Source organism: Drosophila miranda, chromosome 4 (genome assembly GCF_003369915.1).
Source record: "Drosophila miranda strain MSH22 chromosome 4, D.miranda_PacBio2.1, whole genome shotgun sequence".
Taxonomy (NCBI): Eukaryota; Metazoa; Arthropoda; class Insecta; order Diptera; family Drosophilidae; genus Drosophila; species Drosophila miranda.
The window spans coordinates 9,743,268-9,769,127 of NC_046677.1; the positions used below are offsets into that span (position 1 = coordinate 9,743,268).

Sequence of the window (25,860 nt, forward strand, 5' to 3'; positions counted from 1 at the left end):
GAAGCCTCTGAAGGCATCCCTTTAAGATGGGGTTGTGTAAAGATGAATTTCACAGAAGAAGTCATGCACTTCCACCTTTTGATAGGCGTGTAACTTGCCAAAAGTCTCACCTATAAGCCCGTAATGGATTCGGGGAATTGTTGACACAGTTTTTCTGTGAATTAAGTTAATTTATAATTGATTTTTTCTATAAATAGTTTAAACATAATTCGTTTGAAATGGAGGATTGTAAGGGAGATATTTCTACGTTTTTCTGGCCTGTGGACACTTTCGGAATATTGTTGAGGCAGGTTTTTTTGAGTTTTTCTTACTAATCATATGAGGAAAACCTCCAAAGGCATATGCCATCTATTTATTCTGAAATAAGGGCTTTCTAGGTGATATTTCGTAGGGGTTCTTCTTTGGGGACTCGTCCTTCTGCGTAAAAGTGTATTTTTCCTTTAAAATCGGGAATGTAAAGGAGATATGTCTTAAGGGAACTAGGCCTAAAAGTCTTAAACTTATTTCTATATAAAATTTCCATTCCCTTCAAGAAAGCTACTACTAAGGGTAGTGGATCTTAAGGGTATTTCAGGCTTTCAACTCCCTTGCTGTCAAGAACTTCCCCTGTAATACTCCCCCGTAAATTTGACCACAGATTTTGTCCATAATTTTGATCAATTTTCATTTGATTTTCGACAGCTAATCAAAGGCCAGCCGCGCCTTGTAACCATTTCAAGGGAAATACCCTTTATCCCATTTCTCTCGCATATCCCTCCCCTCTGTAATAGTGTCGTTTCCTTTATTTCCACTTTTATGGTTACCTTTTTTTTTCGTCTTCCTTTTTTCTGTGTGTTGGGGTTCCCTTGGACTTGGATTTGGTTTAGTTTTTGGCTTTGGCCGCACACACAATTGAAAATTCAATTGATTTACAAAATGAAGTTGCTGTTGAGGAGACCCCGGCGATAGATACTTTTTATCTATTTTCATTTGCAGTTTTACGATTTGGAAAGGCCTTGCGGGTCTGTGACTTGGTTTCTCTCCTTAAAGCGAAACCGTTTGGGCAATTTTTCGCAGAGTTTTCCGCTGTTGGAGGCGGAAGGAGGGCAACGGAAGGGATATCTGCAATTTGGTGCGAAACTAACGCCACGTTCTCATCCACTGATTGTTGTTGGTTTTCCCCTACCCTCTTCGTGTGTGAGTGTGTTTGTCTGCTTCAGTGTGCGTGTGTGGGTTTTGTATCTGTGTTTGTGATTGGAAGCGGCCTAAAATCGCTTTAGGAGCAGCTGTGAAGTGATTTTTGGAGGAAAAGGGACATGGGCATGGGACTGCAGAGAGAGAGCCCCAAACAGATTGACATAGTTATGTTCTCAGGCCAGTAATGGGAAATCGGGAATCCTTTTGGAAAAGCGCTCAAGGAAAAGCCAGTTGTGTGTGAGAGTGCGTGGTGTTTTTACCTGGTTTAATTTTTTTCATGTGAAATGTTTTTAAATTCAATTTTAAGAGTGGATTAAATTTTAAAACAAAGCCAGCAAATAAAGCCAAAGTAAAATGAATTATAAAAACTAAAGAAAAAGAGAAAAAATAAATAGGAAAATAATAGAAAAAAGGGAAAAAATATAAATAAAATAGAAAATAAAAGAATAGAATATAAAAAAAGAAAAAAAAAAACTAGAAAAGAATAGAAAAAAAGAGAAAATAAGTAAAATAATATAGAAAATAAAAGAATAGAAAAAAATAGAAAAAAGTTGGCGCCTAGAAGTAGCCAATGGATTATTATTTTTTGCAAAGTAAGAAAAAGTTGAAAAGTTCTCCCCTGAACAAGAGAGATGCCCATGCCCCTTGCATTATGAGGACGGGGTTAAAATTGCATCATTTTTTCAAAAGAGAAATCCCCCTCTAAGCTCATTAATTTCTGTTGTCTCACTAAGTGGGCTTTGTGCACGGGAAAGTATTCAAGAAAAAGTATCTTGTTACGGGGGGAAACGGGAGCCCCATTGACAACAAGTTATATGCTCTTTACTCCCATCCATCCATCGATGAATGAGTGGCAATGCAGTTTCTCTGTGGCCGGGCCGCCGGGGGGGGGGGGGGGGGGGGGGGGGGGGGGGGGGGGGGGGGCAAAATAAAGGTACCGGGAAATGGGAAATCATTTAAGTGGCACATCAAAGCTCTGTGTTTTCCTCTCTCTTCTCTTTGAGAGCCCACTCTCTGCTGCGCTTATAATGAAGCATTTTCCAATTGCTTTTTTTTGATTCGCTTTTTTTTTTGTTTTTGGCTGTTTGTCAACCACTTTGACGTTCATTTTGTGGAGACGTTTTAAAGGTGAAATTATGGCAAAAAATTTGGGGGAAAATGAAGGAAAATATGTTTGAGAATGGGGAATAAATATTGCATAGATTCTTTCCGTTTAAATACCCTTTCGAAGCCTTGCATTTTTTGAGGAAACTTGAGATAGTTTTTGGGATTTTTTTGTCATCTATTTTTTGTTTGTTTTTAGTTTGCCGTTCAACGTTTCCTTTACTTAAAAAAAAATTTGTGGCCATTTATTTTGTGCCTTATTTTAAAGATTTATCAAAACGAGACCCTAATTTTTAAGATAAACCACAAAACTTGAGAATAAATTTCTAAAAACATGGAATTTTAACTGGAAAGTTTTCTACTTTTCCCCCCTTGCTCCATTTCTTATCCTCTTTCTCTCTGTTCATTCTCCTTTCCTCTGTTTCTTTTGTCATATTCATAGCCCCAGGACATACATAGATATGAACATACACTTTTACACTAGTCCTTTAAAAAGGAACTTAAAGCTTCACAAGGACCTTCGTCCCCTTCAGAGCAGTGCCAGTGCCAGTGCCTCTGCCAGTGCAGTGCTTGCTGCTCGCTTAACTCAAACCCAAAAGAGATGCCTGGCACCACTTTTCTTAAGGAACTTTCCTCCGTTTTTGGTGTCAAGTGTTTTTATTAGAAGCAGAAGCAAAAAAGACTGAACAAAATAGCAGCTGTGTGCAGAAGGGAAGGATGTACAAATTTTCCTTTTATTTTCGGGCAGAAATCGAAATGGGAATTGTTTTTCCCCCACACGAGACAGAGAGAGCGTTTTATTTTTGGAATGAAAAAATAAAAAAAACTTATATGACATGTGTGCTAAATAATTTTATCTAAAAATAGATAAAAGTTAGGGATAAGGGTGGATATATTCGTATGTGCAGAAAAGTAGATAGATGTCTAAATATATAGATAGATTGATTGATGGAAAACAGGAATTGAGGTAGGAAAATTTGGTAATTCAAGGGCCAATCAGAATACGTGAAATATTGTTTCGTTTATAATTTTCCTAATAAATGGATGACATTAAAATAATATATCTTTGGAAGCGATGGAATTAATTTAATTCGATTTATTTGTAAAAAAGAGAAACGGAAATGGTGTAAATAATTGCGTATAAATATTTCGAAGACAGAAATCGCAGAAAGCTATTGGATTGTCATTAAAATAAAAAAGGTATCGATTTATCTGGTGCTAGTTAATGGAGGAATATTTAAATAATAAACAAGGTGTGATTAGAGTCTCACTGGGAGAGTGATAGCAGGGGAGATAATTAATGGGACAACCACTTCCTTCGGGCTCTATCCTGAGACTATTCTTCCCAAGAGATATTCGTAGCTATCTATAAGTAAAGTTTGTTGCATATTGTAAAGAATTTAGTGATACTTAGTAGAAGAATGTGTTGCCTTTTATTTCTTAGATACAACAAAGTAATCCTCGCCCTCGCTCCACAGGTTTTTCTTTTATTTTCCTTCATATGTGAGCACGTTTTCTCCACAAATTCCTACAACTTGTACCATTCCTTCAAGCCTATTCAAACAATTGCATTCCTATTCTGTGCTGTTGCTATAGAAAATACTGTCTGACGAAAAAAGAAAGGAAAAGGAGGACCCACCAGTGACGGGAAGGCACTTCAAATGGTCGATTTGGCTGCACGCCTCCTTTTTGTCTGTTTAAATAACGCTTTGGCCATGACGTTCGTCATGGTCTGAAGTCATGTCTGGTTGGGGTTTTAGCAGCCCAGAGCCACAGCCAGAGCCGGGCAGCAGGGCAGGGACTGGGGCTTGGCCCTACCATATGCACTCCTGTTGTTGCCTGTTGACGTTTACGATTTGGTGTTGAAAACTTTCCTGCTGGGAAATTGGGTAATACTCAAACGATGGTGATGATGATGACGATGGCAAATGGCGATGACTGCGGCAATCCTGTATTAAGTGCGCGAGGACCCTCCCCCACTTTTTGCAACAAAGAAAATTTTAATTTATATAGAATGAGTGCCTGCAAAGGAGGGGCAGGACGAGAGAGAGAGAGAGTGGTGCTTCCAGTCACCGTACCTTTTGGATCCCTTCCCTCCTTCTCCTCTCTGGCAGTCTTCAACATTGCAATGTTCGTGCTGTACTGTGCTTACAGCACACACACACATACATCGCACACATACTCGTACACATAAAAAAAATCCAATTATTTTAAAACTTTTGACAACTGCAACAACAATGCGAGAGGGCTATGAAAACAATAAGAAGACTGACTGCCAGCCGAAAGGCAACAAAAACAGGAAAAGAAAATACAGATTTATAAGGTCGAAGCTTTGGGATACCCTGAAAGATAATTAATTTAAATGGAAGCTTTAGATTAATCAAAGTAAAAAACATTGACTTGCTGAAAAAATGTTACATAAGCGAACGGATTCCCAGTCTTTTCTAGCGAATTTCTTTTAGTCTCAAGAAAACTGTTTCCATAAGCGAAAGGCACTTCGTTGATTCTGATAATTTTACGATGAGATAATAAAAAGGTATCGATATTATTTCTGCTATGAAGACACAAAGGATTTTATCAAGTACCGAAACTCCTATCCTTTTTACATGGCATCCATAAGGTAAATCCCATAATACCCTCCATGAAGCAGAGAGTATGACAACAGCGAGTGCTGGAGTGCAGCCATAAGAGAAAGGGAGAGGGTCCAAAAAAGCACCAGAAACAGGAGAGAAGTGGAAAGGGTTCGCCAGCCATTATAACTTCACTTGAAAAGTTTAATTGATTTTTACAAGTGCATATACTCGTATAGCCTGTGGAATACATACATACACATACACATAGGTAGAGATTGAAGGAGTAGGGCCTGAATGCAGTCATGGTTCCGTTTTTCTTTTTTTTCTTTTTTGGTGCTAAGTGGGTCTATAAGTTGATGTAAACAAAGTGGATGCAAAAAAGGGTAGAGAGAGAGAGAGAGAGAGAGAGAGAGACAGAATGGGAGAGAAAAGGTAAAGAAATCAAAAGTAGCATTCTACCGTCAGGTGCAAATTGTTGGCCTATACCGAATGGTTGCCCTTCTCTCTATTTTGTTTGATTTTTTCGTTGAGCTAAGCCGACTTTTTAATTGCTGTCGAGAGTGTATGGCTGTTACTGTAATTATTGGCTTGTGGTCTTTGGCCTTTGGGGGGAACTAGCTTTTAGGTGATTGGCTTAATGAGGGCGCTTTCGGGGAGGGCTCCGAAGAGAGTAGGAAATGTGTAAAAATCCATGACATTGCCTGATTTTGCTAACCGAATGCTACAGCTACATTTGTCATTGCATGCATAGAAGTCTTTTTTCCAACACTATTTAAGTGTTGGTTAGAGGAGTAGCCTTTGCAACACTGAAAAATGATTGATATATCTGTCGCTTAAGATTATATTCCTGTGAAACATATGCTTAGAAGTGTTTTCCAACACTGTTTTAGTGTTGGTAAGAGGATTATCCTGTGAAACACTAAAAATTTTAATTTTGTACTTACGAATCGAGTGATAATTGAATTTTGATTAGTTGTCTTGAACAAGTCACAGATTTTCCTCCTCAAAACCACACACAAAGGTCTCTGAGAATCTCAGCCTGAGGTCCACAGACTTTTAACCTTGACAATCGTTCTTTTTCCTCCGCAGGAACTGGAACTTGAATCGCAACTCAAAAAATAAATCAATAAGAAACTGCATATCTCTGAATTTATTTGATAAATCAATGGAAACTATACATATACATATATCTTGTAGTTCTTTAAGAGTTATTTAAGTATTTAAGTTCAAGTATAAGCCAGGTAAAAGTCTATATGGTCATATAAGTAACAACAGCTTCCCTCCACATGTGAATATCATCCACAATACGATGATAACTGCGATGCAACTGTAAACCCCAAACAACAACCAACAACCGACAACAACAATCAATCAATATGTGTGATCTGCAACAACAAATGGAACTGCAACTGAAACAACAATCGCATCATTTGGCGTGACAACATTTACAATAATTCCATCAAATGTTGCTATCATGCCAATAATGATGATGACATCGCATTTACTAACACATCTTGTTATATCCGATGATTTTCGGCTTGCGAAAATGTATTTAACAAACGATTGAAACGATTGTATTGAATATTTGAAACGAAACAAAAAAACCTCAACAACTTAAACACACTAAACACTCCCCTACACCACACACTCTTTCTTCTTCCTCAAAACCCGAAAACATATCCCCTGCAACCCTGCAATCGTCTGCTGTGTGTACCATCTGCCATCTCTCTCTCCAGCGAAAGAAAGACACCGAGTGAGTGAGAGTGAGCAAGGCAGTGGGTGTCCATCGTCAGCAATAGAGTAAGTCTGACTGCGACAGAGACAGAGACAGCGACAGGCAGATAAGCTGTGTAAATAATCGAAATTAAAAACTATCGTTGTTGTAATCGACTGTCGCTTGGCCTCTTGAAACCCCCTCCACCCACGAATCACCCCCGAAACACACACATCGACACAGATCATAGATATAATGGGTCTGCAGATGGCAGCATCCAATTTTGTTGCAGCATCCAGCCTCCTAGCGTTGTTGTTGCTCCACTGGACGCCCGCAATCGTCGATGCAGTCCGTAAGTACTACTGTATAAGAATATTATCCACTTGATCATTTTATCGTAGAGCCACTTTTACACGCAAGTTAACGGCTAAGTTTACGTTAAGTTTTCAACGCTCTTCATTTTCGGGGAACTTTCGGTGCAGCAGGAGGATTCCTGCTTCAACTTTTTGAAGATGAGTTGAGTTTTACTTGGGATTTCAGCTTGAAAGTTGCGCCTTCTCAAGTGTCTGAAATTAACCGAGTGGATATAACATTTATTCAGCTCAAGCATTTTCAATAAAAGGGAATTTTTTTTATCAGTCGAGAGTCAAATTAGTTGGAAAGGCAACTACTTGGAGGAGCAAAGTGGATTTTAAAGTAATTAAAATTGAGGAAAAAGTACAGAAAATTACAAGTAAATTGTTTTCCAGTTATATATTGTTTTAGAACAAATAATATAAGTCTCAAAATGTTATTACAAAAGTTAGAAACGAAGAGAAAGGTGGCCAAGACAATATTGTGCAACACTACTGAGAATTCAGTGGCTGGGCGTTTCGTAGCACTGTAAAAGACTGCAGATGTTCAAGGATTTTTCAGCATTTCCTCTGCCTTTCCATTTCCTTGGCATGTTGTCTGGATATTCCATCCCCGACATAATTGACCTTTTGCATTCAATTACCAGCCACCCCCAAATGCCATCTCTAAATCAAGTCCATTCCACACTCTGGGGCGGAACACTTTTCTCACTTAAAAAGAAAGAAAGGAAATGAGAGGAAAAAAAAACCTGGTAGAACAAATAACAATCAAAGTGTTGACATTTCAGAATTGCAGTCAAATGTGCCTCATATTTTTGCACCAAGGCCTTTTGTGAAAGTGTCGGGCCTCCTCCTACCTATGCTCTGCCTCCTCTTGCCTGCTGGGCGTCCCGGGCTCCTGCCACCACTCTCTATGGATGGCACTTACCTTTCATAGACGCTTCATTTCATTTGGTTTGGGGATGGGGATGGTTGCATTGGGGCTGTAGTGATAAACAAGCTGCAGGGCGACAGAGAGAGAGAGGGAGTCAGAAAAACAAGGCAACGCAAACATTGCACATCCTGCTTGATGTATTTTCTCTGTTTTTGCTTCATTTTTTTTCCCCATACCCTGGAAGTAGAGGGTACTATTTGTGGTTTTATAGAGGATATAGCAACAGGCTGTAGGCCAGAAAAGCAGACCAACCGAGGGGCTCTGCTGCATAACTATAGGAATAGGAGATGATTATTCGAGTACTTGTAGAAAAACCCATCCCCGACCGAGGGACGGTGCTGCATGATGCGTGACATCGTGTCACCGCAGGGAAAAGAAAAGAATCTTTCAAGTTCCTAAAAGCTGGTTCCTAGCAGAAACGTAAAGCGACCGAGCGGCACTGCTGCATGGTGCGCTAATCCTTTCAGTTCTTTTAGGAAATACGAGTTTTTTGGCTCAGGTAGGAGTTTTCTATCACTTAATCCACTCACCCTTTGATGCATTGATCTGCAAGGGTATCTAATGCTTCGAGCCCCAATGGGTAGCCCTTCATTCGGATGTTTTTTGTTGCTGCTGCCGCTGCTGGTGCCCCTGCAGTTGCAGTTTGTCGCACCTCTTTTTGTGTATGTGGCATTAAATTGAAATTTATGCGGCACTTTGCCGCGTGAAATGTTTGTACAACTCGTTGCGGGTTGCGGCTCTTTCATTCTCTTTTTTTCTCCTTTCTGCTCTGTCCCGCCGTTTCCCCCCGCGCTGTACTGTTTTGGGGACCAAAGCTCCTCGGGCGTTGACAGACCGACAAACTGTTGGACAACATTGCTGCCGGCAGACAGGCGGGGGAAAGTAGTGTCTAAAAACATATGCAAAACTGTTTGCTGTTTGCCATGTAAATGGTTTTTGGGGCCCATCCCGACCGAACGGCCTCTGGTACTTGTTGGGTTTTTTTCGTGCTGCTGCCGGCAGTCCCGCCAGCAACCCATTTAAGCCGGCTAATTTGTCCTGTGTGGAAAATTATGACACAAAAGTTCCCGCTTCCTCGACAATTGTCGACAGTCCACCAGAATCGACTCAACACTCGACTGTCGCGACTCTCTTTTTCTTCTGTCGAGCCTCGAAATAATATTTTTGGGAACGAACTCATTTTTGCAACAAGTTTTAATTAATTTGCCACAACTCCAGACTCCAATCCACACCGATTCTCTCCCGCTTCCCGTGCCACTTCACTCGACAGCAAAAAAAGGCACAGAAAAAAAAGAGGAAAACTTAATGCTACGATAATTTGAAAAGTTTTCGTTTAGACAGGGAATGCGCGGACGGGAAAAAACACAGAACAGAAATGTGAATGTGGAACAGCAAAACGTCAGAGCGAGCAAGCGTCTGTCCAGGAGGAAAATCGCTAACCAAAGCCAGGAGTAGGCAAAATCGCTCTGTACAAAAACCAGGAAAAACTAAGAGTGAAACATCAGGAAACTACGATATATGTACATGGGTATATGCTGTATTAAGCCTTAAATAAATGCCGTAGCCATAATTAACATATAGCAAAAGTTTTGCCATCATACGAGCCGCAAGTTTTACGGTCGAGGGGGTGGGGTATGGGGCTCCTGGAGTGTCTGGGATGAAATATGGTTAAAGTCGATGCCACGATTCGCCTACCTCCTGTTTGTTTTTCCGTGGATGGAGCAGGGCAGGGGGGAGGTGAAAGTAGGAGTAATCCGAAATTGATAACTTTCGGCTTGATTGAGTTCGCTTTAGCGCAAAGTAATTAAACAGTCGAGGAGAATACGTGTGTGATCAATCCATAGAAAGCAGAGGGGAAACCAGGGGCAAAAGCAATCATAAATCAATAGTTTCTTTGTAGGATAAAGTTTTGGACTGGGTTAAAGGTGGAATTAGGTTAAATTTTACGGGTTTATAACGCTTATTTCAGGGATTATCCTTTAATGAGATAGATGTCTCTTTGATGAGTACATATTTTCATCATAAATGTAGAGAAATAATGCAGAACCCTCTAGTTTTTTGTGTGCCTTTATTTTAAATAATAATATTTGAAAAAATATAAAAAAATATAAAAAAAATATAAAAAAAATAAAAAATAATATAAAATATTATTTTTTTAATTTCCCAATTTTAATAAAAAAAATATTCAAAAAATGAAAAAATATACAAAATAATATAAAATAGTTAAATAAAAAATCATTTATGTATTTTAGAAATTCGAAAGTTCTTTCTCCACTTTCCCAATTTCATACTCATTTTATTTATGACTTCCATCAACATTTCTCAGCCGAAATTTCTTAGCCTACATTTATCAGCCCATATTTCTCTTATTAGCATTAAAAATTGGTTTATTTTTGATTGCAACACTTATAAATACGAGCCTGTCCTTGGGACAAAAATACATTTCACAACTTTAATGGAGCGCAATTAGCCGAAAGATATAGACGTCGGAGAGGTCCTTTCGGTCATTTTCAATTGTCACTCGGAATGGCCGCAGATAAATGTTGATTTATCTGCAGGCGTCCGTCTCCGGTCTCCGCATTAATGTGTTGACATTTTTGGGAGGAGACCTTCCGGTGCCCCCAAAGAAATAAATATAACCAAAAGAACCGAAAAAAACTAACAACATTTTGTTCCAGCCATTAGAGCGGGGCTCAGCGGCCGTGGGTTGTGGGTCGCGGGTCGGAAGGCCTTGTGTTGTAATGAAAAGTAATAATATTAAATTAACAGAACTCTCATGAATTGTTGCAGCCTCTGGGAAATGTCTGGTGGGGCAGAAATGTGGAGTGGAGTGGAGCTCTTTTTTCCACACTATTTTTGCGCTAGGCCGCAGACCAACAAACATCTTATTTATGGTCTCGTTTCTCGTAAAAATTTGTTATTTAGATTTATGGCATTTTGCTCTTTGTTGTTGCCCTGCCTCCGCCTCATGCACATTTATTTATCTTTCCTTCGTTCTTTCCTTTCTTCAGTTGTACTCTTTGGCAGTGGCGAAACCCAAAGCCCCCCCTCCCACTCGGGCATGGGAGGAGTTTCTCCACTCATTTGGGCACTGAAATTTTAGAGCCACTTTAGTCGGTCACTTGTCCAGAAAAAGTGTAGACAAAAAAACCCGTGATAAATGTTGGGGCATTATTATTGTTGAGCAGTGTAGACGAGTACATTCTATCTGAAATGTTTGCTAATATAATGATATGCGGGGCATTAACAAAGGGCATACGCATTTGCCATATCGTCATTTGCCAGGACAGAACAATTGATGGGCGTTACCCCGGCCAGAGGCGGAGTCCTTGACTTGTTTTATTGCTCTGCCGTAAGAGTAGTAGAAGAGTGCGTGGAGAGCAGGATTATTATTAAATATATGCGCCTCTACGTTTGGGGCTTGGAGATACTTCTTATTTTCCTGTGCTACCCTTTCGAAATTCTCATTCAACTTCCGTAAGTCTGGCACTTCTTACGAGTAAAACTACCAAACACCTTGAAGTTTCATCGCAAATAAAACTTTTAATTCTTTCCAAAGGCGGAATACACCTTTATATAGTACTTGACTTTTCCGCTCTAATTTCCAAAGCTCTAATTTTCTCCAAGTTAAATGTCAACCTTTAACTTTTCTTTTTTTTTTTATCGAAACAATCAGTTTATGCAAATCTTTGCATTTTCCTCTCAACTGGCAGACCACTTTTGGCTCTCCGGCCAGAGAGTTTAATTAGAAAAAATGTTAATTTAATGCTTGGTTGGCTTCGGTCTTGCCACTGGCTCTCTCGCTCTCTCGTTTGTGTGTGTGTGTGTGTTTTTTTTGGCTGAAATTTGTCACTTGTCTATTTGTTTTTACTGCCCGAACGGCTGCTGACGTTTCAAAGTATGCCACACACACACACACACACAGCACCAGAGAAAGTGGGATGGCAGGCACAGGACATTTCCACTCAAAACACAATGACAATGTCCTGGCCATATGTCCATGTCGGATATCCAAAAAATGCTCCAAAAAACTTGTTGAAAAACTGAAAATTTTCGCGGCAAACAATGTAAATGTTACAAACCAAAAAAAGATGTAAGGATAGGCTTTAAACGGGTGTAGTGACGAGGGAGATACCCTGGAATTGGAGGAGATTTGAAAAACTTCGAGGAGTTTCTAAAAAAGAATATTTTCACTTTTAGGACTACAGATGCTTCAGCCTTTTTCAGGTTACAGATCTCCAGAGGATCTCTCTTGGATTCAAGAGGTAAGAACCCACCCTTAAACGCAGTCTTCAGGCTGTTTCAGGTTCCAGAACTGCAGAAAATCTCTCTTGGATTTCAAAGACATAAAAACCCACCCTTAAACGCAGTCCCTCTCTTTCTCTCCCTCTCTAAAGAAAGTCAAAAGATTTTGAGGGGATTCCAAGGCATTTCTCTGAAATTTAAAACCCCAAAACCGTTCTTCTTCTACCAAAAGAATGACACTTTTCCTGCGTTACAAACATATCACCGATACCATTATACCCTGTCTCTTTTAAGAGGTTTCCGAGAAAAAAAGAAAAGTTTTTGCCGCCTGAGTGTGTGCTAAATGATTCATGAGTCATGTGAGTGTGTGGACCGTAACGAGTGGAGATGGAAGGGCAGGGGAGTGTGTGTGAGTGCATGCCCCGAATCCTGTGGTGTGAGTGTTTGCTATGGCCAGAAAAATGCTTAACTTGTAATTTTTGGTGAGCAGCGGCCTACGTGCAAATAATGCCACTAAGGCACATGAAGCTCGACTTTCACTGGTTCCGTTACTCTGTCCCTTTCGCTGTTATTCTGTTACTCCTATTCTCTCTTGATTCTCCCGCTGCAACAATTTGAGTGCATTTTATTGTAGTTGTGCGGTGCGGTGTGTGTGTGTTGCATGAATATTGCAGCTGATGAGCCCCTGAAGCACCAAAAGCGGGGCACAAAAAAAGGGTCAAAACTTTTAATTAATGTTTATGGCTGCACTGCGACGAGTACCCCCAGCGAATACTGTGCTCCGCAAGCTTTTAGCTTAAATGTTCCATCTTTCTGGCAAGATTTTGGCTTCCGACTGTCCGATTGTGTGTTTAAATTTTTCATAAATATTTCCCGAGTTTTTTAAGCCACTGGGGAGGTAATTTAATCAATTATAGAGTTAGGGGAAGCAGGAAATAAAATATTTATTGCTTAATTTTCAGGGGTGTCTCAACGAAAAGTTTTTCCTCTTTTTGGTATTGATTCTTTCTGGATTTTTTTTACAAATTTAGTTTAAAGGTTAGGCCTACATTTGAATGATTATAAATGTATAGAGAAATGTCTGTGGGTAGGCAAAATATTTAAATAATCTTCAATTCAACTTGTTTATTTCCATATTTTTATGCTAGAATTTATTGCATTTCTCTTTCCCATTTTACCCAAGTTTTCAATTAAATAAAGTTACAATTTTTCACATAAATTTCGTATACTCTTAGGCCTCTCAAGCCCTCTTATTTATTGCACTACCCTTTAATATTATTAGCCATAAATTCGTTCCAGTTCCGATCTTAACTCATCTCCACACGACTTTTCCTTTGAGACATGCGTGTGTTTTGGCTCAAAGCTGTTGTTTTTGCTGGTGGTTTTCCTGCCCTGCCGCACGCAGGGGAATAATTACAAAATTTATGAGCACGACAAGGGGCGTGTTCTAATAATTGTCAATGGCTGCGGGGTGGCTGGCGGTGCGGTGCGGTGCGGTCGGGGGCTTGAGGCCAGCATTTGGGAGCTCCTGGAGCTCATAAAATTGAAGTAGTTGTAGTTATGGTCTGGCTGCTGATTTGCATGTTGTTGTGGGTTTCATTTTGGGGTTTGGTTTGGTCTGGTCTGGCTTTCCTTTTTTTTGTTTTGTTTTTCTTTTCTTTTTTTATGGGGCACACGCCAAGGGGTTAAAACGGCACGCGCTGGAAAATCTAGGATTTTGATATACTCTAGATTCTAGAAGAGGGTATGATGATGTGTGAAAGTCAAGTAAGTTCTAATGATTCGATTAGAATCAAGGGTCTAATGGATGTAGATATTATCTGTAGTTTTCTGCACGAAATATAGAGGAATATTTAAGAAAAATGAGTCTTCGAAGAGTATCTCAAGCTTCGGTCACGTGTGCCTTTCGTTTTTTGTAAGTTTGTATGGTAATGTCCATTTTAATGTCATTATTTCAACTGCTTTAAGGTGGAAAAGTGGAAAAATGAGTAACAGGGCACAGAAAAGTGAGCCACGCAAATGAAAAGCATGAAAAACCAAAACAAATTATAATAAAAGACCCGACGAATAAAAGAAATAAGTGAGGAAAAGGAAAAAAAGGAAGTAAAATGGGAGAAAAAGTGTGGAATAAATGAGTAAAATAGGAGAAAAATAAATGAGGAAAGGGGAGTAAAAGAACTGCAAAAAAGAGCAACAATTGGGTAAAAACAGAGCAAAAAGAGAGCAACAATTGGGTACAAACGGAGTTAAGAGAGTGGAGAAAATGGAACGCTGGGAAGTCTGGCAACAATGTGGAAGGTAAAGTAAGCGACTATTTTGTTTTTTTTGTAAAGCAGCAACAAGCCAGAAGAAGGCAGGCAACAGTCCGCACTACTTTCTCTCGACTTTCTCTACCCCTGTCACCCTCTCTCTCGGCCACTCTTCCTCGCTTTCAGTCAGACAAAGCAACAGCATTGTCGCTTTTGTGTGTGGCATAGTTGACATTGTTGGATTTCTACGAAAGGTGTGTGTTGCCCATGTCAGAGGCATGCCACACGGAGAGAGAGAGAGACGACCACAAAGCAGACACACAAGCACACACATACAGATGGTTTTACATTTGATTTGGTTTCGCCTTAGTGTGATATTTGTTTTACACACACACACAGGCCCCAGAGACAGACAGGCACAGCCGCAGAGGCTGGCTATGCTGAAGAGGGGTAACTGTACTAAAATACACCTCAGCCAAGGCAAAAATATGTCCACAGTCCCATGTCCCACGTCCTTCTGTTCTTTCATCCAACCTGTTGGCAGATGCGTAGAGGGGGATTGTTGCAAGAATATTAAAAGATAGAAAATTGGCCAAGAATTTATCGCATTATTAGGGTTAATATTCAATTGGAATAAGTTTAATAAGTTCAAAGCTAAAATAATTATATATATATCTGTAAAATACGTTAAATAAATAAATAATAAAATAAATAAATAATAAAATAAATAAATAATAAAATAAATAAATAATAAAATAAAGTAATCTATCAAGGAAAGTATAAATCGAATTGTATTAAAAAAAATCCATTGGACCATCCTACATATTTTAATCAGAAACATACAGAAAATTGCAGTAGAAAATATATTCTGTCAGTCAAAGTGGCATCTATATCCCCTTTTGACGACGCTCCTGTTTGGCCATAGGTGTGTGGATAAGAAAAGCAACAACTACAAAGACAGAACCGTCAGACAATTGCCGACTGTTCATATTCACACCTCATTGCTCTGGAAAGGTGGCTCCACAGGACCTCTGAATGAAACGCAGGCACTGAAAAAATCACACAGAAAATACTGAAAGAAAGAAAGACTTTCCTTCTTCGCAGGCCACTGGCACAGAGGGAAAGGAGGAGAAAATGGCGAAAAAGCTTGCATAGTTTGTTTTTAGTGGCATTTTCCTTCACTTCTTCACTCCTTCATTCCGATCTTCCTCCTTTGTTTTCTGTTTTCCTTTTTGTATGCTGTCTAAACCTTTGAATTTGATATGGTTTTTGGTGTGGGGGAAATTTAAAGAATAAACAGAGCTAAAGTGTTGTCGCTTTTGTTTAAGCTTTCCAAAAAGGATAATAGTTTAAGACTTAAACAGATTTCAAATGATGAATGTTTCTTTGATGAAGAGACGCAGAATGGTTTTTTAACGATGGACAAAGAGCACCTGTCCTTTCGGCTCTTTGAACAGCTGGTTGCTGGTTATTCACACAAATTGGAGCCAAAAGTTTTTGAAGTACTTGCACATCTACACCTTTATATCCTTGACACTCTCTCTCTCTCGCTCAACCCCTTTGACAGTCCGCACACTTTCTGTGTGTGTGTTAACTACTTTGTGGAGAAAGAATTTCTTCTTCTATGCTGGCGCCCAATTTTTTGTTTTCTATACTCAGCTCCATATATATTTTTGTTCATACGAACTTTTCAATTGTTAAAACTTTGCACTTGAGCGATTTTTGTGTAGCATATTTTTTGGCATATTTGCGCGCGCTTGTATGTACCAAGCACTTTGCAAAGAAAACTTTTCAATGTGGTAAACACGAAAAGAGAGTGAAGCGCGAAGAGTGTGGAGCAGTGGGAGAGTGTGAGAGTGGTAGTGTGGTGCACACACATGCAGAACTATTAAAAGCCAACAGCAGCAGTAGCAGTAGCAGCTCCAACCGAGAGTAAAATGCATAAATAATATAGAAAAAAATATAAGAGAGCGGCAGGAGAGAGTGCCTCAAAAGAAGCCGAAGATAATGATACCCTGGAGACTCGTTTGGGGGGAAAAATTACCATAGAACTGAACGATTGTCAATTAGAATTTTTTGCTAAGGAACACTGGGAGACTTTTGTGTAAATTTAAGTATAGAATGTAGGAATGCACTAGGAGAGGTTTTTGACAAGCGTAAAACCAGAGAATGGATTATAAATATCCAGGAAACAGTATTGATTTTTGAACAAACTCGTTTTTGAATGGAGGTGAGCCCTAACAAAGGATTTTATTTTATTTTATATTTATAAGAAACACTTTATTTGGGATATTTTTAATTTACACAAGTGTGGGTGATTTACATGAATTTATAAGAGTAAAAAGGATTTTATAAAGCTGCTTTTAGCTCCTAATCCCCGTGTGCTAAATTTCACCTTAAATCTATCGCTGGTTCCTTTATTATCAAGTAAATACTGCAAAAACCTTTGAAAATATGGCATAATTTTCCAGAAACACTCTTTCGTAAGTCGAAAGAAAAGTTGACAGTTTTTTCCTTAGATTTTTTGCAGACTTTCTTGTGCTTTATTTTTTATGCAAGTTTTTTTCCACACATTATAAAAAAGTTTCTTCTAACGCGCACTGATAAAGGCTCTCTCTCTCACCCTTGGCATTCTTCGTTGCTTTACATAGTATATAGTAGTAGATATATGCACTTATATATATATATCGTCAACACACACAAACACAGCGTTGGAGAGGAGAGTACATTAGGCAGAAATGGTGGGTTCTTGGGTGCGGTGGTGGTGGTGGTGGTGTGGGGTGGTGCGTGTTTGTAGCGCGTTTTGAGTTACCTTTTGGCCAAGTTGTTCGCTGTCATGTTACGGCAATTTTACGCCCTTGCCATTTCAGGGGCAGGCCGCACTTTCCGCAACAACAGAGAGAGAGAGAGGGAGAGAGACAGAGACAGACAGGCTAAGACAGAGACAGAGACAGCGACAGCGACAGCGACTGAGGTAGAACGAGGAAAATGTCAAAGCATTAGGGGCATTTTTCATGCTCCCAGCGCCCACGCCTTAACTTATGCAGCAGCAGAAAAACTTTAAATTCGCAGCCAAAATGCGCTTTTCGTTGCATTTTGCAGTGGTAGTCGGTAGTAGAGGTACTCCTTTAGGTGCTGCTATCTCTGGCACTGGGATCCATCTCCATCTCACTCTCCTCTATATTCCTGTTGGATTTTGTCCGGAAGCTGCATTTGCAGAAGTTGATGCTCGCCCACACACAAAATCCTGCTGGAACGACTGGCCAACGAAAAATTGGTGGCCAGCGTAAGCATTTTTGCATTTTTAGCTGAAGCAGCTGGTGCTGGTAGCACCTCCCTGTCCCCCCTCTCTCTCCTTGTTCCTACTGTGTAAATATGCAGGCCGGAAAATGTCGGAAAAGTAGAGAAACCCATAGCCATTGAGTGCACTAATTTCAAATTATGCCGATGTAGGCAAATATGCCTCTCTCTCGGGCTCGGACCCGGGCTCGGTCTCTCTTTCCCTGAGTGAATGAATTTTCACTGGTTCGACCGGCTAGGATTTTAAAGATACAAAACAGAACTCATGTTTTGCGGGTCTTTTAAATGGTTTGCTGAACACTAAAACGTTCTGTTTATTGTTCACAAAACTGCAGGCCCACAATTTGTAGTAAATATTGAAGAGGTTTTGTGTTTCTAAGATAGGTTTTGACTTTTGTTAGCTGCAAATCCTAATTGGAAAGCAGTTTCTGCAGATCTGTTAATGGTTCACTTTTGTACTTTTGTGAGTGCCTTTCGACCTTCGGATTAAATGAGCTTTTTGGGGATTAGTTTGGAGTAAAACTGCAGATACAAAGGTAGTTAAAAGTTCTTTAAAATTTAGGTGCCTTCAATGAATTGATTCAAATTATCGTAATGATTTCTAGGGAGTTCTGAAATAGGTATATAGTTGAAAAGAAATCAATAATAGAAAACGAAATATATAACTTTTTAATTTTTTCGATGACAATCTCCTTAAAGATCCTTTCTATCTTTTTAAAACTCCTAAAATACTAGGGAAACTGCACCTATTTCTGCCAACAATATTTGTTTAAGATCTTAATTCTGAAAAATACATATTATTCTTAACAGTAGAGATCTGTACCTATTTGAGAGGCAATTTCTATACTTTAACTGCATGTTACACGTGTCACGCGTCATGCAGCAGTGCCCCTCGGCACATTTATGCCTTTGGGCTTTGACTCCGTATTCATCGTCAAAGATCCATTATATTCGCTATAAAGGATTCTGAAAGCTACCAAAAACCTTTGCAGATGTTCGCCTCCAACATGAATCGTCAAACACCCAACCTCAAGACCAGAATTATCCCATCATTAACACCAAATTTCCACTCATTATAATCAACCGACTGGAACTTGTCTTAACACCACACTGGCTGATGCCTGACTGCCTGCCTGCCTGCTTTCCTGATGCCTGGCCTATTAATAAACCTAATCAGGAAACCCCGCAAAAGAGGACTTTCAATTAAAACAAAAAAGAAAGAACAGAAGAGAAAAAGGAGGCAGATGAAGATGCAGAAGGAGGGAAAGAACTTAAAAGCCATCTTTGCTTTTGGCCAAGTGTCAATAGCAAAAAGTGGCTGGAACCGAGTTGACTAATTACAGGGCTTGGTGGCAGGCAGCAGTGGCAAACAGCGGGATGGAATGGGATGGTGTGCCAAAGGAACGAATGCAAGGGAGAAGGCAACAATGCAAGTCAATTAAAGGCGTTGTCAAATGGCAAATCACATGAAAGAAAGAGAAGAAAACTGAAAGGAGGGAGAGAGGCTGCACTAAACAGAGGAAAAGCGAGAACTAAATAGAAAGAAAAATATAAGAAAAGTAGACGAAAGGAGGAAAGGAATCTTAAGTCGGATGTGTTAAATAGTTAAAGGATTTAATCCTGTCAGCCTTTAAAAATTAACAACTTAAAGGTTGCCAAGGCAAACAAATGCCAGAGAGAGACAGCCAGAGTATTAAATGAGAGTCGGAGCGAGACAGGATGAGTATTAGAGTAAGCAAATGAAAGAGACAGACACGGACACGGACACAGAGCGAAAAAGAAAGGCAAAAAGAGAGCAAATCAAAGCCAAAACAGCAACAGAAACAGTTACAACTGTCAGCTAAAATGTAGCCACGTTAAGTAAAACGGACTTAAAGTTTTAACAAGCTCTCATCCAAGTGCCAGGCCAAGGAGGGAGAGGACTCGCTACCGAAAGGGAGGACGGTTCAGTCCCCGTCTAAGAAGGGATGGAAGAGCACCTCATAAGCCCCTTTTTGCAATGGCAAAAGGAGAAGGAAAGGATAGAAAGGCTTAAGGCTACCCTTTGAAAGGCAATGATACCCTAGCAAATAAGAGTATCGCCCGATGCGGCGATGCATTCCGTTTGGGTATGGCGTTAAGTTGGTTGCGCACGATACAACCAGTGTTGATAAACACTTCATAGACTTGGAAAATACTTTTAGGAATGAGTGAAAAGTGCTTCCTTTTCGCTACAAAACAAGCTCTGGCTGCAAACCGTAGTACCCTCCCGCATTGAGGGTGTAGGACCACTGGCACTAGCAAAAGAGAGAAGGCGGCGGGGAAGTGTTGCTTCTTGCTATTTACTTATTTTGTTTGCATTTACTTAAATCGGATGAAAGGATTTGCTGCTTAGAGCGCGACAAAGTTCTCATTCCCGTCGTCGTTGTTTTTCCAACCTCCCCACTATCAACCACCCCTCCGCCCCCCTCGATTTGGCTTCGTTTTAAATGAACTTCTTAGATTTTTCCGCCCGCTCGGGGGAGAAAACGTGCAAAATTGTGAAATCAAAGCATTTTGCTGCCATTGGACAACAAATGAAATTTGTACGATTTCTGATCAACGGTTATTGTGCCCCAGCATACAGCAGATAAATCCAATAAACTGCCTTTACATAAAGTATGCCCTACCCTACCGCCAACAACAACCCAACCATCCAGCCAGCCAACCATCATCATCATTATTATCATCGTGAACGAGTTGCCAGAGCAACCTATGGGGCAAGGACGAAAAAGGATCAGTCACCCGCTTATAATAACAAAGGAGGAGAGAATAACCAAACAACAAATCACCCAAGTCCACAGTCAACCTCTTGGAGAGTATATATTGTCGTGCCCGCAGTCGCCTTATTTGTTAAATCCTTTTTATGTAAATAAATTCTCAAGTCCATTTCCAACATATTTATGCGCCATTCCACACACCCCACCGGCAGCATCCCAGAAAAAAGGGGGCTCCAATGCTGGAGACAGATACAAAGCATCTGTGTAGACATTTGGTTTTCTTTTTTTTTCTTCCTTCCTCTGTAAATCCCATTAAGAAGAAAAAGAAATACCCCCAGAAAAAGAAAAATGGGCTTTGGACTCATTTGAAAAGCCCAAAATCAAAGGCCAGGCGGCAGAAAAAAAGGGGAAAAAGTTGAAGGTAAATTTACTGTTGACATTTCATTTCGTTCATGAAATTTGTATTATCGTCACCCTCTTAACGTTGATAGGATTAAAAACGAAACAAGAAATCGGTTTCACTTTGTTACGGGTTTCTGCTGGAAAATGGTCCAAATGAGGTGTTGGCTTGGTGGTAGGCTGGTGCCATATTTTACTTGTTCTTTATCTTAAAACAAGCATTCTGTTTAAAAGCACACAACTATGTGAACACCATGTGACTAGCGCATTAACTTAAAGTAGAAATAATGTCGTGCTAGGAAAATATGTGAAATAAATAAATTTAAAAAAATACTGTGTTTACTAATTCTTAGAAAAAGATTAGTACTTCGTTTAAGTCGATGACAATGTTAAAATTATGTTTTCTTCTCAAAAAAGTCTACCTGTAAAAAAATAATATTAATAAAATAAAATAAAATTACTAAAAAATAAATAAATATAAAAAAAAAATAATAATAAAATAATAATAATAATAAAATAAAAATAATAATAAAATAAAAATAATAATAAAATAAAAATAATAATAAAATAAAAATAATAATAAAATACAAATAATAATAAAATAATAATAATAATAAAATAATAAGCTGTTTTAACGCTAATAATGGCTCTCAGCGCGAAACGGGAATATTGCGTATATATTTGAAAGCTGTGGTTGCATTCCATTGGAGTATGGCTTGAAGTTGGTTGCACACGGAACTGCCAGTACTGGGAAACACTCCACAGACCTCGGTAGGACTGGAAAATACCGCTAAGAAATATGTTGAGTGGCAATTTAGGAATATCTTCAAGTGAAACGTATCTGTACGTAGCTGTATAAATTCCAAGCCCCCAGCATCCCTTTTGAATGTCTAAAGTCACTTAAATAATATTCCACAACTATCCCCGCGTTGATTTATGTGTGTGCTCTCCGGCTCTCGAGGCATTAACCCCACAAAAGGGTTTCGTTTCGGCTATCTCTGTTTGGGCCATTTATAGAGAGGATCTTCTAGACCGCGGCTAATTGAAAGCGGCTCTACAACAGACCCTGACCTTTTGGCTTTCGCAAAAACAAACTTTGGCTCTTATCAGTTACGAAATGGAAATTAATATTTAATGTGTACAAATTTTCCCCCCTGTTTTCCCGGTTTGTACTTCTTTTTTTTAGCTGCTAGCGAGTTTCCGGTTTCCTTTTTTCTGCCGCCGCCGGCGACGGCGCGGGCTTTGAAATGTTAGACGCTGCTTAAGCCTCATTAATAAATAATGCAACAAAATATTTTGGAAAGGGAACACTTGAGGCGAGAAGGCGATGCCTGCTGTCTTTCTGTGTATTTTTTCAATAAAATTCTGTTCCTGTTCAATAACGAAACGAAAGCATTGATAAGCCCCAAAAGAAAAGTTTTTATGCTTTGGAATCAGGGAGAAAAAAAAAAACTTTCATTTGCAGACAGGCCAAAAACTTTTATGTGGAAAAACTTTCAACTGGTTCGCGGCGGGGGTTACCCTCTGGTACTTGTTGCCTTCTAAAGGATGTGGGGTGTGGGGTGTGGTGCAGCATCTGCTAAGACAAACATAAATTAGATGCCATTGTCCGACCGACCGCAAAACTTTGGGCCACCCTCTAATGATGCCACATTCAGACGACGCCGACGACGACGATGGTGGCGGTGGCTGTGGCGGTCGAGGCATAAATTAGCCAAAAAGCCATTCGCGCTAGGTGGCGCTTCAACTCAAATTAAATGTTAATTTCATGCCATCATAATCACCAACCTCGTCGGGGGTTTCTAGTCGTTCTAGTCGTTCTAGTCGTCCGAGTCGTCCTCGTCGTGGTCGCCACACATGACCTCATTAAGGCCAAACCGTTGAGCAGCATTGTTGCTCCTCTCTCCCTCCATGGCTCCTCTACTCCGTAGTATAATAAAAGAGCAGGCTGCCCCCAACACAAAAGTCCAAAACCACAACCCCACATCGCCCACATCCCCCACATCCCCCACATCACCCACAAATAAACAACCGATTGGGTGGGGCCAAGAGTCGCGTCGCATCGCGTTTCCACGCTCTCTGGTCTCTGGTCTCTGCTCTCCGCTCTCTCTCTGCAAATAAACTGTAAAAATGTTTACCGACAATTTTCTACACAATTTTGTATCCCGCAAGACTCGTGTGTCTCGGACCTTTTGTGTACCCTTTTATTTTTTAGTAGAGGGTATAATGTTTTCGAACAGATTTTTGGAATCATTTTGTTCTTTAACTCCCCTTGAAGCGCCCTTCGGTTTGCTTACAGCTTCTATAAATACAACACATCCTCTAGAATTCTCAAATTCCCTCAGACATATGTTGGACCTTTTCTTGATAATCATTCATCTACAGAAAAGATATGGCCACGCCATTCTGGTGACTGCTTTTTCGTTTCTCTGGATCTTGCGTCATGCAGCAGCGCACATCGGTTTTTTTCCCCCCAAAAGCCCAGTTCTCAAGGGTATCTTCCACTTCGTTCCCCTCGCGAATCTGGCCTTCCTTGCTGTTTTCTGTGTGTGTTTTTCTGTGTTTGTCTGGAGGAGAGTACCTACGGAAAGGGCGAGCTTGGAATTTCAGGCAAATTAGGGTGCGCATGAGGTCATATTAATGTGGTTAATTACAATAATTAGAAATTTAATTAAGGTGTGTGTGTGTGCGCCGGAGTATGTGCACGTGTCCACTCGAATCGAATTTACATGTTAAAGCGCTGTAAAAAATATTGCTGGAAGTAAGCTACAGAAATTATACATATACGCCATATAAATACAAAATAATTATGTATTGTTGGTTCCGTTTGCCCCTTTCATTGCTGGGGGGTGGTTACGGTGTGACTTTGGGGTCTGGGGTCATGGGTAGGGCAGGGCTAACTGCTTTGTTGGTTTTAGTTGAAGCTTAGTTAGTCATGTCGCACTAACAGAGTGGTTTGTGGTAACCAGAAAGGGTACTTATTACGGTATAACACTATGCAAATTAGGATACAATGTATATTAATATTCGGTAGGGATTTTTGATGTGTCTTTTTGGGTGGATAAGGGATGGAAATGAGGATTAGATGGGGATGGCAAGATTAAGAAATTTGACGTGCACCGAGGGGCGCTGCAGCATGACGCGGGAGTCTTTTAGAAAGATGAATACATTTTTAGAATTTAATAGAGAATTTTTACTATAGAAACAGTGGAAATTTTTGAGGTAAAACCAAATAAACTTAAACTTTTGGGAAATTGTGGTGCATTTTGTAAGGTTAATCTATACAGAAATTTTCCATAATTTCAATCGATAATTGGGCATTAAAACCCCTAGGGATATACCCAAAACGCCAACCCCCCCTATGCACCTCCAATTAGAAACAATGAAGACCCGTAAGCCGAACACAGTTCCTCCTCCGCAAAACAAGAAACAATAACCGAAGTTTCTACATCAATTTTGGGCTCTAATCCCTTCCCTTTCATGGCCTGCCATGTGCACTAATCTGAACACAGTCATACATAGATCATATAGCCGCCAGAGGTTCACTACCCTTCAATTATTTCTGGCCCCAAAAACCACATGTTGTTTCGGGCCCACAGCCGAAAAGCCGGAAGGAAGGAAGTGGCCTAGTGTTTATGAGGGGGGAGGGCGGAACGAGCCCCAGTTTATGGCCCGGTCATAGGCCCACACACACACACGGAACGAAAGGACCAAGGACCCCCAGCCGAAAAATGAGCAGAGCGCGTCAGAAATGTGCGTTTAATTAGACTTTTTACATGTCATTGATTTCAGCCCCCCCACATACTCCTGAAAGTCCGGTGTAGCATGTCCGCCATGATATGGTATTCCTTCTGTTGGGCTATGCCAGGAATTGCTATTCGGTATTTTATGTACTATTTGATTTGCTTGTGTTTGGGGAGCACCGTGAGCACTTTTTATTACGAGCATACGGGCATGGTTTTGGTTTTGGTTTTGGTTTTCGTTTTGGATATGGATATGGGAAAGGGTGTATTCGGTTTGGAAGAGGGTTTGTAACAGCAGTGGGGAAAACATTGAGTGATTGAACGAGGTTTTTCTCTTAGAGGAGTGGGAGAGATAATGAAGTCATTTGTATATTTGGGAGTCATGAAAGGGGATTTGAAAAAAGAATGGGTATGGTTTTGTAGTCGAAAAAGACAGATGAAAGCATTTCCGAACCACTTAAGTATGGTATGCACGTGTGCCTCAACAAAAACGTTGCGATTGGGTTAAGATTTTGTGTTTTCTTTTGGATAATGAATGATAATGAACCAGTAGATTTATTCTGGCGAAAAATTTCCTCCTTAATGATGTTCTTATGATATTTTTGGATTATTTATCCTTCGAAAAATTCGCAAAGGATGTAGGAAAGTTTCTAAATTTGAATTAATTTTGATTTGTTTTCTATTAGAGATCTTCTAAGCCTAGAATTTTCTCCTATGAGATAATTTTGAGATTAAAATATTTATATTTTTGTATATGGAATTTTAAAGGAATCTTTTATTTCTTCTAGAAGTCTTTTACGGGCTCCTTTAGCTCCCTTGAGTTCCTTTCTATTATTATAATCCTACTGTGGGAGATATTTTCTAGAATTCCCGACTGCATCTCTAAGCTAGATACCTTATCCTGGTTTACTTTAGGAGACTACAAATGGCTTCTCCCAATACTCTTCTTGTGCATCAGCATTTTCCACGTTTCTGTTCGGATAGTTCCCAGGTTTATCCCATTATCCCTTTACTATCTAACACATAATCCCTTAGCTCTGTTACCCATCTTTCAGTTACGCTTTTCTTCAGTTAATTTCATTATAAACCCTCTCTGAGAGTCGCTATATACCCCACTGCCATGGCAGTGCATCTCTGGAGTCCCAAGCATCTTCCTCTTCTCAGTGTCGGATCCCACATTTTATTTAGTTTATTATGTAATGAATATTTGCAAATCTCGCTGACTTTTCCCGACTGCCTGCCTTCCTGGAAGTGTGCAAGGGGTCCGTGGAGTCGGGCGGGGGGGCGCCACATAGCTGAAGACTTGAAGTAGATTTAATTTGCGTATGAAAA

The 25,860-nt window shown here is 39.9% G+C and overlaps 1 protein-coding gene across 8 annotated transcripts in view; it reads left to right on the plus strand.

Moving 5' to 3' along the window:
* The window catches only part of LOC108162108 (tyrosine-protein phosphatase Lar), a 160,694-nt gene that overhangs the window by 33,298 nt on the left and 101,536 nt on the right, over positions 1–25,860 (plus strand). For all 8 annotated transcript variants that reach the window (XM_033393463.1, XM_033393464.1, XM_033393466.1 and 5 more), the window contains exon 3: positions 6,590–6,919. In XM_033393463.1, coding sequence (XP_033249354.1) covers positions 6,823–6,919 — 97 coding nt within the window. In that variant the 5' untranslated portion in view covers positions 6,590–6,822. The remainder of the gene's footprint in view (positions 1–6,589; positions 6,920–25,860) is intronic.